This window comes from Salvelinus namaycush, chromosome 20, assembly GCF_016432855.1.
Source record: "Salvelinus namaycush isolate Seneca chromosome 20, SaNama_1.0, whole genome shotgun sequence".
NCBI classification, from domain to species: Eukaryota; Metazoa; Chordata; class Actinopteri; order Salmoniformes; family Salmonidae; genus Salvelinus; species Salvelinus namaycush.
In genome coordinates this window covers 41,357,526-41,372,491 of record NC_052326.1, presented here as the reverse complement: position 1 = coordinate 41,372,491, position 14,966 = coordinate 41,357,526, and the positions used below count along the sequence as shown (strand labels likewise).

General features: G+C 43.4%; 1 protein-coding gene across 1 annotated transcript in view; it reads right to left on the bottom strand.

The window, feature by feature from the left end:
• The window catches only part of LOC120064827 (inter-alpha-trypsin inhibitor heavy chain H3-like), a 47,181-nt gene extending 34,897 nt beyond the window's left edge, over window positions 1–12,284 (bottom strand). Inside the window, exons 1-12 of the mRNA XM_039015424.1 lie at window positions 12,158–12,284; window positions 11,104–11,267; window positions 10,897–11,001; window positions 10,028–10,190; window positions 6,243–6,353; window positions 4,168–4,296; window positions 3,967–4,083; window positions 3,652–3,820; window positions 2,097–2,207; window positions 1,732–1,913; window positions 1,093–1,272; window positions 744–865 (exon numbers count right to left, since the gene is read on the bottom strand). Coding sequence (XP_038871352.1) covers window positions 744–865; window positions 1,093–1,272; window positions 1,732–1,913; window positions 2,097–2,207; window positions 3,652–3,820; window positions 3,967–4,083; window positions 4,168–4,296; window positions 6,243–6,353; window positions 10,028–10,190; window positions 10,897–11,001; window positions 11,104–11,267; window positions 12,158–12,235 — 1,631 coding nt within the window. The 5' untranslated portion in view covers window positions 12,236–12,284. The remainder of the gene's footprint in view (window positions 1–743; window positions 866–1,092; window positions 1,273–1,731; window positions 1,914–2,096; window positions 2,208–3,651; window positions 3,821–3,966; window positions 4,084–4,167; window positions 4,297–6,242; window positions 6,354–10,027; window positions 10,191–10,896; window positions 11,002–11,103; window positions 11,268–12,157) is intronic.
• Between the last annotated feature and the right edge of the window lie 2,682 nt (window positions 12,285–14,966).

The window sequence follows — 14,966 nt, the reverse complement described above, 5'->3', positions numbered from 1 at the left end:
TTCGAAGCATGGGTACTTCCTGTTTGAGTTTCTGCCTATAGGACGGGAGGAGCAAGATGGAGTCGTGGTCAGATTTGCCAAAAGGAGGGCGGGGAAGGGCGGGGGAGGGCGGGGGAGGGCGTTGTCAGCATTCCCGGAAGTTTGAATAGCAATGGTCGAGAGTCTTAGCAGCGCAAGTAGTACAGTCGATATGTTGATATCTATGTTTTTAATGTAGATCATCACATCAGATGTTTTTTTCAATCAATGTAAAGAAAAACAGTGTCAATAGACTTACTTTGGACTTTAATGAATCCCCATGGCTGGCATATCCTTTGGACAGATGTACATCCCCCGTAAAACATATTTGAGTCCCAAAACCAAACTTTATATATTTAAAATATTATATGTTCGGTATTGGCACTTCTTAGAAATACATGAAGATTTATTAACTTTTTCTCAAATTTTCTTAAAATGTGGCAGACAGACTACTCACTATGTGGCCATGATGGAGAGGGTTGCAATCCCATTTCCTGATTTTAATTGTAGGGGTGTGTCTTAAGGCACATTCATTCTACAGTCTTTGTGTGTGTTTTGGTAGTGACATCAAAAATGGGGACTGCATTTTTCAGAGGAAGATGAATAAACACTAATTAGATCAGTATCTTTTAAAATAATATAAGAACAACTAGGATGGAGACCTGCATAGACACAGGTGCAAATACACCCACTAACAGACTCAATGCCATGCAAAGCAGACTCACTCTTTGTCCAGTAGCTGCTTCACAGTGAGGTAGGCCCACAGCCTTTGGATGTGGCTATCAGGCCTGGCTTCAATGGGCTCGTCCGTTGGTATTGTCTCAGAGTACATCACCCTATTGCTTTTCTGAAATAATCAAGGCATCCTCACATTACAATACTAAACATTGACTTTATTGTATATTTTGACATTTGGCTGAACTCTCTCCAAAGTACTCATATGGAGTGGTAATTTTTATATATATTTTTTTTATTGCTTTCAAAATCAAAAGAACATACAAAACAAGGGACAAAACAGTATGGAGTGATTTGACCTATTAACTTGTGAAGGTAGCAGAGTAGAGGTGTCCTCACCGATATGGCTATGACCTCTGCAGTGAATGTCTCTATGTTGTTGTCGGTGATCTGGCCAGACACCACGATTTCGGAGCCGTTGTAGTACTGGCTGAAGTTGGTCTGGGTCAGGTTAGCCCCACCCACATACACCATCTGCACGTCCGTCAATAGGGGTGTGGCCACCTCTTCATAAAAGCCCTGTTAATCATACATTACAGGTAACCTAGAGGTTAAGAGTGTTGGGCCAGTAACCGAAAAGTTGATGATTCAAATCCCAGAGCCGACTATATGAAAAATGTGTTGATGTGCCCTTGAGCAAGGCACTTAACCCTAATTGCTCCTGTAAGTCACTCTGGATAAGAGTGTCTGCTAAATGACTAAAATGTACAGAGGCCATTAGTCACGCCCCTTGCTCCTCCTGGTTTCCTCTCGCATAATCTACATTTAGGAAATCAAGACATAACAGTAAAGCCTCCTTAGATGAGATATGATCTTATTGCGCTTTAAAGGTTGGTTCAGCCCTTTTATATTCCAGCTAATTAAGCTTACTTGGGACCATTTTTGATCATTGGTGTTTTATGATTTAAATCATTCAAATCCATTGTAGTGCAGAGACTGTAGTGTGAATGCACTGCTTCACAGTGGGTGTTCCCTTACCTGCAGCTGCAGAGCAGCATCAGAATCCTCATATATTCTGCGTCCCACACCGCTGTTCTCCAGTGCCATCTTTTCCAGGAACTCAAAGTTGACATCCATTCCAAAACCGAGACAGTAGAGCGGGAATTTCTTACCAATGGCTTCCTTTACATTCTTGTGGATCTTTTCCAGGTTGGTCTCACCTGAGGAAAGTGAGATTGGCTTTTATTGTGTTATTGTGTGTGTGTGTGTGTGTGTGTGTGTGTGTGTGTGTGTGTGTGTGTGTGTGTGTGTGTGTGTGTGTGTGTGTGTGTGTGTGTGTGTGTGTGTGTGTGTGTGTGTGTGTGTGTGTGTGTGTGTGTGTGCGTGCGTGTGCGTGTGTGTACCTGTGGTTGGGTCTCCATCAGTGAGTAGTATAAGGAGGGAGGCTGAGCCCTCTCGTGGGTTTCGGTTTAGCATGGCTGTGCCCTCCAACACAGCAGCATTGATGTCGGTGGCTAAGAAGAGAAGAGAGAGGATGTATTGTATGTATTAGCTCCTATTGTCACTAACTAGGCTATTGTTCATAGCTCCCATTATTTTACCCTTTAGTGCACTTAAAAAAAAATGTAATGTATTTTTATTATTTTTTATTATTTATTACAAAAAACACAAGGAAGGGGTAACATTAAAGTATTACAACATGAAGGACAAACAATACAGCATCAAGACACTATCAAACATGTATCCGTTTTTCTGCAACAGAGCCATCCTTATGTGTGAGGGTGCGTGTGCATGATAGTGATATAAAATATATGTCATAGTTTCCTTTTTCATGATCACAATCTTGTGAAACCCGAACCCTCCAAGATCCCCCCACAGTTCCCCAATAGCTGTCCCTCAACCATTCGAGACCCCTCTCACAGCCCCCCCAGAAGATTTGTTTTTTTAAATACAATTAATTCCATTCCCCACCCCCAAGAACCCCCCAATGCACCAACAACCAAGATAATTAACTAAAGAGAAAAAAGGAAAAGACAGAAGAAAACAGCAAACAAACAATGGAAAATAAATAAAAATAAATACATTTAAAACAAAGTACATCAAGGACAACTGAAATCATAACAGCAATGCCAACTGTATATGTTTGTGTGCATGTCTGGCACTATTACATGTATGTGTGTGTTCTTGTATGTGTTTATTTGAATGAGAGTGTGTGTATATACATGTGTACAAACACCTGCACGGCATCAGCCTCAGGCAAACCGGCATTAGTTGTAAAAACACTGCCACTTAGTGTCATTCAAATATACTTTTATTCTGTTTTATTTTGACTTTTTTTTCCCTTTATCTTTTGACCATCATTCTCTCTCTCACACAGCAACTCCACTCCCACTTGTCTCCAGTTCCACATACCAACCCTCAGCTTCCCTCAGCCCATCCCATCCGTCTCTGCTGGCCACCCACTTCGTGTTTCTACGCAACACATATCTTTCAACTATGCTATGATGTTTAACGTACAATTTCAATCTATCTAATCGAATAGAATCTACAGATTTTTGTGCACTTTTGATTTGTTTACACAGCCAACCCAAGAACCCAAATCTGATTTTCTTTCTATATCCAATGTTTCTTTCTGACTGTCGATTTCTTGTCACTCTTCCTTTAAAAATGTTGGGGTGGTTGTCATGGTAACGGCAGGTCATGTGCCAAAAAAAACCCACTTCAGTTGAACCAAATCTGATCTAAACCAAATCTACATATGGAGATGGTATAAATCAGAAGTTAAATGATGGGATACCATGTGGTTATCGCTGTTTACACATTAGGAAATATGAATTGGGCTGCCAGTGTAAATGCAGACTGAGTCTTAGAAAATTATGATACAGTGTAATTGTACTGTTGGCTTTGGAAACCTTTGAAAATAGGGAAGAGGATTGGAGGGTAAATAATCAATTGTACCTCCTCTGTCGCGAATGTGTCGTGCAAAGCTCTTGGCAGCCTCCAGGTTTTCCTGGTTGGCCGGCAGCAGCTCCTTCTTCCAGGTAGACACAGTGTAGTCGAAGGTGATCAGGCCAAAGTGGTCGTCCTCCACCAGGTCTACCAGGATCTTCAACAAGGCCTCACGGGTCTGACAGTGCATCCAATCAAAATTAACCAATCAACCAATCAAAATTAATTGTTACATGCATTAAATAGAAATATGTGTACAATGCTCAATCGTTAAGCCTTTAGCGTCATTACAGCAGGCAACACATTCAAAACACACAAACAAACCTGCTCCATTTTCCTGCCATGCATGGAGCCACTCTGATCGATGATGAACACTACATTCTTTGGTATGCGTGGTAGGTCACTGGGAGCAAAGTGATGGACAAAATACCCCTTTGACTCCTGAATAGAGAATCAGAGATGGTGATTAAATGACAGGGTAGAAATAAAGAAATTAATGACACGATTAGAGTGAGATAAGTGTACCTTGAGCTCTCCCATGGATGTCTTCCTGTGGACGTCATAGACAATGACCAGGTCTCCGTTCAGACCCTGTTCTCCACAGCTGTCACACTGACTCTGCTGCTCCTTGCTTGGGTAGAAATGTACCCAGGCCTGCGGAGATGGTGGTAGTTTAGGCTTCTGCTTTTACAAATACAGCCTAATTTAGCTTACCTCAGCTTGAGATCATTAGAATTAACATGCACAGATATGTGACAATGACATGGGTGCGAAGAATAGGGTTTGAAATTATGCCACCATATTTTACAATGTTTTGAAATTAATACATTTGAAGGTGTCAATCCCCTTAGCTCATCTTCATGTGATATATGTTATGTATTGACCAGGGCATGCGCAGACCAGCTGGCTGGTGTGTTTACAGACATACTGTATTCAATCTCTACCTGTCACAGTCTGTCCCCACATGCTTCAAGGTGGCCACCATTTTTCCTTTACCCAAGAATGCAAAGGTAACTGAACTTAATGACTATTGCCCCATAGCACTCACTTCTGTCATCATGAAGTGCTTTGAGAGACTATTCAAGGATCATATCACCTCTAACTTACCTGCCATCCTAGACCCACTTCAATTTGCTTACCGCCACAATAGATCCACAGACGATACAATCGGCATCACTCTGCACACTGCCCTATCCCATCTAGATAAGAGGAATACCTATGTAAGAATGCTTTTCATTGACTATAGCTCAGTATTCAACACCATAGTACCCTCCAAGCTCATCATTAAGCTTGAGGCCCTGGGTCTGAATCCCGCCCTGTGCAATTGGGTCCTAGACTTCCTGACGTGTAGGAAACAACACCTCCACTTCGCTGATCCTCAACACTGGGGCCCCACAAGGGTGTGTGCTCAGCCCCCTCCTGTACTCCCTGTTCACCCACGACTGCATGGCCAAGCACGCCTCCAACTCAATCATCAAGTTTGCAGACGACACAAAAGTAGTTGGCTTGATTACCAACATTGACGAGACGGCCTACAGGTAGGAAGTGAGGGCTCTGGGAGTGTGGTGTCAGGAAAATAACCTCTCACTCAACGTCAAAAAAACAAAGGAGATGATCGTGGACTTCAGGAAACAGCAGAGGTAGCACCCCCTATCCACATTGACAGGACCGCAGTGGAGAATGTGGAAAGTTTCAAGTTCCTCGGCGTACACATCACTGACAAACTGAAATGGTCCACCCACACAGACAGTGTGGTGAAGAAGGCGCAATAGCGCAATAGCGCCTCTTCAACCTCAGGAGGCTGAAGAAATGTGGCTTGTCACTTAAAACCCTCACAAACTTCTATAGATGCACAATTGAGAGTCGGGCTGTATCACCGCCTGGTACGGCAACTGCACCGCCTGCAACCACAGGGCTCTCCAGAGGGTGGTGTGGTCTGCACAACACATTACCGGGGGTAAACTACCTGCCCTCCAGGACACCTACAGCACCCGATGTCACAAGAAGGCCAAAAAGATCATCAAGGACATCAACCATCCGAGCCACTACCTGTTCACCCTGCTATCATCCAGAAGGTGAGGTCAGTATAGGTGCATCAAAGCTGGGACCGAGGGACTGAAAAACAACTTCTATCTCAAAGCCAACAGACTGTTAAATTTCCATCACTAGCACAGAGAGGCTGCTGCCTATATACACAGACTTGAAATCACTGGCCACTTTAAAAAATGTAACACTAGTCTCTTTTATAATGCACTATAATAATGTTCACATATCTTGCATTACTCATCTCATATGTACTGTATATACTGTATTCTATGCTATTTTACTGTATCTAAGTTTATGCCTCTCTGACATTGCTCGTCCATATATTTATATACTCTTAATTCCATTCCTTTACTTAGATTTGTGTGTATTGGGTATATGTTGTAAAATTGTTAATGTTACTTGTCAGATATTACTGCACTGTCGGAGCGAGAAACACAAGCATTTCGCTACACCCACAATAACATCTGCTAAACACCTGTTTGTGACCAATAAAACTTGATTTGATTTTACATGTTCTTTTGGTTAGCTCTACATTACTCTGTTGTGGACACTACCTCACTAGAAGCGTGTGTTTTGGTGATGGCATTAGCCAGCTCTTTGGTGCTCAGCCCTCCTTTTATCTCCAGGAAGTTAATGCCTGGTCGCTCATTGATGTACACGTCAATCTGGCCATAAGGAAGAGAAGGAAAACATCACATCAACCCTTATGAGCACTATCCACCTGATTAACTAGGATGAGTATTACTGTACGGTGCATTCGGAAAGTATTCAGACACCTTGACTTCTTCCACATTTTGTTACATTACAGCCTTATTTTAAAATTCATGATATACACTGCTCAAAAAAATAAAGGGAACACTGAAACAACACAATGTAACTCCAAGTCAATCACACTTCTGTGAAATCAAACTGTCCACTTAGGAAGCAACACTGATTGACAATAAATTTCACATGCTGTTGTGCAAATGGAATAGACAAAAGGTGGAAATTATAGGCAATTAGCAAGACACCCCCAAAAAAGGAGTGATTCTGCAGGTGGTGACCACAGACCACTTCTCAGTTCCTATGCTTCCTGGCTGATGTTTTGGTCACTTTTGAGTGCTGGCGGTGCTCTCACTCTAGTGGTAGCATGAGACGGAGTCTACAACCCACACAAGTGGCTCAGGTAGTGCAGTTCATCCAGGATGGCACATCAATGCGAGCTGTGGCAAAAAGGTTTGCTGTGTCTGTCAGCGTAGTGTCCAGAGCATGGAGACGCTACCAGGAGACAGGCCAGTACATCAGGAGACGTGGAGGAGGCCGTAGGAGGGCAACAACCCAGCAGCAGGACCGCTACCTCCGCCTTTGTGCAAGGAGGTGCACTGCCAGCGCCCTGCAAAATGACCTCCAGCAGGCCACAAATGTGCATGTGTCTGCTCAAACGGTCAGAAACAGACTCCATGAGGGTGGTATGAGGGCCCGACGTCCACAGGTGGGGGTTGTGCTTACAGCCCAACACCGTGCAGGACGTTTGGCATTTGCCAGAGAACACCAAGATTGGCAAATTCGCCACTAGCGCCCTGTGCTCTTCACAGATGAAAGCAGGTTCACACTGAGCACATGAGCACATGTGACAGACGTGACAGAGTCTGGAGACGCCGTGGAGAACGTTCTGCTGCCTGCAACATCATCCAGCATGACCGGTTTGGCGATGGGTCAGTCATGGTGTGGGGTGGCATCTCTTTGTGGGGCCGCACAGCCCTCCATGTGCTCGCCAGAGGTAGCCTGACTGCCATTAGGTACCGAGATGAGATCCTCAGACCCCTTGTGAGACCATATGCTGACACATGCACATTTGTGGCCTGCTGGAGGTCATTTTGCAGGGCTCTGGCAGTGCACCTCCTTGCACAAAGGCGGAGGTAGCGGTCCTGCTGCTGGGTTGTTGCCCTCCTACGGCCTCCTCCACGTCTCCTGATGTACTGGCCTGTCTCCTGGTAGCGCCTCCATGCTCTGGACACTACGCTGACAGACACAGCAAACCTTTTTGCCACAGCTCGCATTGATGTGCCATCCTGGATGAACTGCACTACCTGAGCCACTTGTGTGGGTTGCAGACTCCGTCTCATGCTACCACTAGAGTGAGAGCACCGCCAGCATTCAAAAGTGACCAAAACATCAGCCAGGAAGCATAGGAACTGAGAAGTGGTCTGTGGTCACCACCTGCAGAATCACTCCTTTTTTGGGGGTGTCTTGCTAATTGCCTATAATTTCCACCTTTTGTCTATTCCATTTGCACAACAGCATGTGAAATTTATTGTCAATCAGTGTTGCTTCCTAAGTGGACAGTTTGATTTCACAGAAGTGTGATTGACTTGGAGTTACATTGTGTTGTTTCAGTGTTCCCTTTATTTTTTTGAGCAGTGTATATATATTTTTTTTATCCATAGACACACAATACCCCATAATGACAAATATCCAAAAATGGAAATATCACATTTACATAAGTATTCAGACTCTTTACAAAGTACTTTGTTGAAGCACCTTTGGCAGGTATTACAGCCTCGAATCTTGTTGGGTATGGGGCTTGGCACACCTGTATTTGGGGAGTTTCTCCCATTCTTCACTGTAGATCCTTTCAAGCTATGTCAGGTTGGATGGGGAGCATTGCTGAACAGCTATTTTCAGGTCTCTCCAGAGATGTTCGATCGGGTTCTAGTCCGGGCTCTGGCTGGGCCACTGGCAAGGATATTCAGAGACTTGTTCCGAAATCACTCCTGCGTTGTCTTGGCTGTGTGCTTAGGGTCGTTGTCCTGTTGAAATGTGAACCTACGCTCTAGTCTGAGGTCCTGAGCTCTCTGGAGCAGGTTTTCATCAAGGATCTCTGTACTTTGCACCATTGTCACGACTTCCGCCGAAGTTGGCTCCCCTGCCTGTTCGGGCGGTGCTCGGCGGTCGTCGTCACCGTCCTACTAGCCGCCACCGATCCCTTTTTCGTTTGTCTGTTTGTTTTGTCTTATTAGTTTCACCTGTGTTTCTGTTGTTTGGTTTAATGAGCTTCCCTATTTTTAGTAGTTGGACCCGCCCTTGTTTTGTGCGGGATTGTCTTTATGTTACGTGTGTGCGTTTTAGGTAGAGGTGGATTTATTTTCTTAAACTTGGCACCCTGTGTTTTTTGGGTTGTCACGTTGTTGTCCGCGCCCTGTATTGTTGGGCTTGTCATTTTGTGTGCCGAAGTAAAGAGCACTTTTCCCCAGTGGAACTCTCTGTGTCTGATTCCTTCACCCACCTAGTCCCGCGTGACAACCATTCATCTTTTCATTGATCCTGACTAGTCCCTGATGATGAAAAACATCCCCACAGCATGATGCTGCCACCACTATGCTTCACCATAAGGATAGTGTCAGGTTTCCTCCAGATGTGATGCTTGGCATTCAGCCAAATAGTGTAATCTTGGTTTCATCAGACCAGAGAATCTTGTTTCTCCTGGTCTGAGTCCTTTAGGTGCCTTTTGGCGAACTCCAAATGGGCTGTCATGTGCCTTTTACTGTGGAGTGGCTTCCGACTGGCAACTCTACCATAATGGCCTGATTGGTGGAGTGCTGCAGAGATACTTCTTCTTCGGGAAGGTTCTCCCATCTCCACAGAGGAATTCTGTCAGCGTGACCATCGGGTTCTTGGTCACCTCCCTGACCAAGGCCCTTCTTCCCCATTGCTCAGTTTGGCGGGGCGGCCAGCTCTAGGAAGAGTCTTATTAATGGTTCCAAACTTCTTCCATTTAAGAATGATTGAGGCCATTGTGTTCTTGGGGACCTTCAATGCTCAAGACATTTTTTGGTACCCTTCCCCAGATCTGTGCCTCGACACAATCCTGTCTTGGAGTTCTACGGACAATTCCTTCGACCTCATGGACTGGTTTTTCTCTGACTTGTACTGTCAACTGTGGGAACTTATATAGACAGGTGTGTGCCTTTTCAAATCATGTCCAATCAATTGAATTTACCACAGGTGGACTCCAATCAAGTATTAGAAACATCTCAAGGATGATCAATGTAAATAGAATGTACCTGAGCTCAATTTCGAGGCTCATAGCAAAGGGTCTGAATACTTATGTAAATAAGGTATTTCTGCCAACATTTCTAAAAAAACATTTTTTTCACTTTGTCATTATGGGGTATTGTGTGTAGATTGATGAGTGAAAAAATTATTTAATACATTTTAGAATATGGCCGTAATATATCAAAATGTGGAACAAGGGAAATGGTCTGAATACTTCCCGAATGCACTGTGCATGAGTATATGCCTTGATAATGCTAATGACTCATCAATCAATGTTCTGTCTCTCTCTCAATTTCTCTCTCACCTTGAAGTCAGCGACAGGCTGCATGGGTCGAGCGTGGATCAGTAATTCGTACTTGCCCAGTCGGCGTTTCAGCAGCTCCTCATAGGTCAGTTCAAAGGTCACCTTACTGAGCGCGGCCACAGTCACAGACGTCTTAAACTCCTCAAGGGTCCTCCCCACAGAACTGAGGAGACATATAGAGACAGTCTAGCACACACCAACACGCACATACTGTAGACACTAGACAGAGACGCACAGAGGGGTCCCCCTCGGTAGCAGAGAGAAAAATCTGTAGTTTTTCGTTAGTTTTTGCGTAGAATTTCGTTAAATTCTACACATTTTTGCCATTGATCTTAGAGAACATTTTGCATTTTTTAAGCAAACTGTCTGCAAACATTTTGTCGTGTGGCTAAGAGAAGATGTTGCTGTTTTAAAATTAATTTCCTGCAATTCTACACATTTTTACGATGGGGGAGAGAATATTTCATTATATTTAGGCAAATTAGCTGGCTAACGCATTGATCCTGCTTTGTAGTATACCAGGATATAGTGGTAAAAAGATAGATGGGAAAACTCTGATTGCCGGTCACAGTGAAAAAGTAAGACTCCCTATACTTGCAATGCATTTTTTCTCAAAAGGTGGGTAAACTGTGTTTACTTGCATTTACCCTCCACTATACCACTGACCCCTATTGGTAATTGAGTGACTGTTAGTGACTTACATAATAGGAAAACTGTTGATGCACTACCAAATTTTGAAATTGAACCTTGTGTCGTCTACTACTCTAACGCTCAACAGTAGGTTGAGACCATGACTGAGTTCCACAAACAAGTGGCCACTTATGTCCCTTATTGGCTAGGATCGGCCCTGCAGACACCCACACACACACCTGACTATGCCAGCGCTTTGGCCACGAGACACTGCCTGAGTGTACTGCTGCTGAGCATCCTCCTTCTGTTTCACAACCCCATCGTACGTCTGCCCCTCAATGGTCCTGAGGAAGAGAGAGTATATATGCAAACATTTGTGTAAGCTATATGTAAGACAGTAGAGATATCTGCTCAGGCTCAATAGGGATACATTCATGTAGACCCACATTTTGAATTTACTGATGAAGGCCGTCTTGGGAATTTTGACATGGAATTCTATTTCCTGTAACTGGTTGATCCGATTGGCCACACGACTGGTGATAATAGTGGTCGCATAGCGACTGGTCACTGTGGAGTTGACGTGAAAGCTGTAGATGTCCCAGTCCCTGTTCTATAAAGGATCAGGAAACACCATCAGCACTGTTAACTGTCAGACAACATTTGAACACAGATGTAGACTTTTTTTGCACACACAGTGTTAGCAGTGCAATTTCTCAAATTAAATGCTTAAATACTCAATTGAAATTCCAATTTAGCATTTGTCAATACCCATTCCAAATTACATTTAATGATTGGGATGCACAAATTATTAATGCAATTTAGCATTTAAGAGTTGCATTTTAAAATGAGCAATGATAAGCCTCCATAATACTGTGGCATGCTGTGGCATGACTTGCTCAGAAAACAAGACTGCCTCTGTACACACACTCACTCAAGTCACACACACACACGCGCGAGCGCCCACACACACATAAGCAATCTCACCACTTACAAATAAATAATAACTATTAGAACTCAAGATTAGTATATCTGAAACCTGATTGGGCTCGGACTGGTTACACCTACTTGTTTGTTTGACTGCATTCTAGACTCATGCACTCTCGAAAGAGAAAAAGGTGTTGACCAGTCGGTCTTTCACCCCAGACGTGATATGATAACATGTTGCTGTTTGTCTAGCTAGGAGACATGGTGCACTCTATCTGTTTTGGGCTGATAGGACGGTTTAGGGAAACAGCAACCAGGACAACAGTAGATGTGTCTAAGTCTAACACAGTATAGCTCAATCTAACCCCTAAAACTTGAGGGGATCTTGAGCTCTCCAACCTTGTGCTCTCTGCACATCCAAAACTGTAGTCAAAAGACACATCTGAACTGATGTAACCCCACAAAAACACACAGTCAATCACATGCATGCTAATCAACACAACAAAACACAATATCATCGCTGACAGAGTGCCCTCCCCCTTGTGACCCTGTGTCCTGTGCGTGACCCTACTGTACCTTATTGGTCATTGCTGTGGTAACGCAGGCCAGCAGCAGTCCAAGAAGGCCGACTCGTATTGTGACTCCCTCCATCATGACCTCAGCAGAAATGAAGCACCACAAAACACACACAGCCTTTTAAAGAGGAGCACAGTATGCTATTGGCCAGCAACCAGAGAGCAGGGGCGTCATTTCAGCTAACCTCGGGTATGGCAAAGTGATTAAGGGAAGTTAGAGGTAGTTTTGCAAGCCAATGCTAAGTAGCGTTAGCGCAATGACTGTAAGTCTATGGGTATCTTCATTGTGCTAACGCTAAATAGCAATGGCTTGCAAAACTACCTCTAACTTTCTTCACACTGGACATAGAGAAATAAAAATGATATCCACAAGTTAACCTGACTCTGTGGAAGTAGATAAAGGGCCTCATTGCCAAAATCCCAAAGTACAGTGCATTCGGAAAGTATTCAGACCGCTTCCCCTTTTCCACATTTTGTTACATTGCAGTCTTATTCTAAAATGTACTCAATTAATTGTTTTTCTCATCAATCTACACACAACACTCCCTAATGACAAAGCAAAAACATGTTTTTATTTTTATTTTTGCTAATATATAAAATAAAATAACATAAATAACTTATGTACATAAGTATTCAGACCCTTTGCTATGAGGCTCGAAATTGAGCTCAGGTGCATCCTGTTTCTATTGATCATCCTTGAGATGTTTCTACAACTTGATTGGAGTCCACCTGTGGTAAAATAAATTGATTGGACATGATTTGAAAAGGCACACACCTGTCTATATAAGGTCCCACAGTTGACAGTTCATGTCAGAGCAAAAACCAGTCCACGAGGTCGAAGGAATTGTCCGTAGCGCTCCGAGATAGCATTGTGTCAAAGCACAGACCTGGGGAAGGGTACCAAAAAAATTCTGCAGCATTGAAGGTCCCCAAGAATACAGTGGCCTCCATTCTTCTTAAATGGAAGAAGTTTGAAACCACCAAGACTCTTCCTAGAGCTGGCACCCCCTGGCTAAACTGAGCAATCGGGGGAGAAGGGCCTTGGTCAGGCAGGTGACCAAGAACCCGATGGTCATGCTGACAGAGCTCCAGAGTTCCTCTGTGGAGATGGTAGAACCTTCCAGAAGGACAACCATTTCTAAAAACCTGTTTTTGCTTTGTCATTATGGGGTATTGTGTGTAGATTGATGAAGGAAAAAAAAGATTTAATCAATTTTAGAATAAGGCTGTAATGTAACAACTGTGGAAAAAGTCGAGGGGTCTGAATACTTTCCAAATGCACTGTATCTTTCTAAGAAGTGGGAGGGAAGGGGTAATCAACTACAATGGTTCCTCCTTTAAAAGTTCCAACCTTTTTTGTACCGTTATTTTACCAGATAAGTTGACTGAGAACACGCTCTCATTTACAGCAACGACCTGGGGAATAGTTACAGGGGAGAGGAGAGGGATGAATGAACAGCGGGACTTAGAGGTATACAGCATCACGGCTTCATTGCTCCAGACCACTACAAGGGGGAGTTAGAGCACTCATTATGCATTTGGGTCCCAAGGTTTTTACATGACCAATCATATTGATTGGTTCCAATGACGAATTTTGACGCGAGCCACCCTTGCCTTGTGGCGTTCCTCAACAAAGATGGCTGACAAAACATTACTGTACAATGTACAATTGAGAGGAATATGTTAGTTAATGTAGATGTAACCGATGTGAAATGGCTAGCTAGTTAGCGGTGGTGCTCGCTAATAGCGTGCGCTAATAGCGTTTCAATCGGTGACGTCACTCGCTTTGAGACCTTGAAGTAGTGGTTCCCCTTGCTCTGCAAGAGCCGCGGCCTTTGTGGAGTGATGGGTAACGATGCTTCGTGGGTGACTGTTGTTGATGTGTGCAGAGGGTCCCTCGTTCGCGCCCGGGTCGGGGCGAGGGGACGGACTAAAGTTATACTGTTACATAGAGACAAACGTTTTGGCATATTTTTTTGTCATAAAGTTAATTTACGAAAATCGCTATTTCCCAAGTTAACTGACTAGCTAACATTAGCCAGATAGCTAGTGTTAGGAGAATGAATTTGTAATTTGTGTTGTTTAATGTTTTAGGGACTCCTGAGAAAACCAGCAAACAAGGCTGTCATCTTGTGAAACAGTGGATGTAAAGAATCTAGCTAGCTAAAGCATTTACTGCAAATTGAATGTACAATTGGGTAAGCTTGCCTTGCAATGCAGCTGAAGTAACATAGCTAACTATTTACTTGCTTATTGTGTAGTGGAGGATAACAAAAATAACTATGCCTATGGATGTGTAGCTAGCTACAGTATTTAGCCGATCTGTGTATGGACCCCAAAACGTTTGGTATGAATATTAGTTCAGAACCAGAATCTATGAACCTCGACTATCATAGATGTTGTATCAACTTCAAGTCTGAATAGCATTAATGAAGCCTATGGATAGGGTAGAATATAATAACTTTATTGTGCCAAGGATGCAAGTCCTATACACATGTACTGAAGTTATTACCACGCATGAGATCCCCACATTGTAGCCTGTACATTGAATATATTCACTGATCATGTACTCTTCCTTGGCAAATAAAGGTGCGGTTCAGGTATGAATCTCTGAGACATTCTTTTTCAGTCATATCAAACTCCATTATTTGAATGATGTCGTGTCTGCATGTATGTATTACAATTATACACTTCAGCAGTGTTTACCACTCCTGCTCCTGGGACATCAATGATTACACATTGTAACTATGCAATAGACTAGAAACATGATTGACTTGTAATTCATATATACAGAACAAAAACCTATGCAT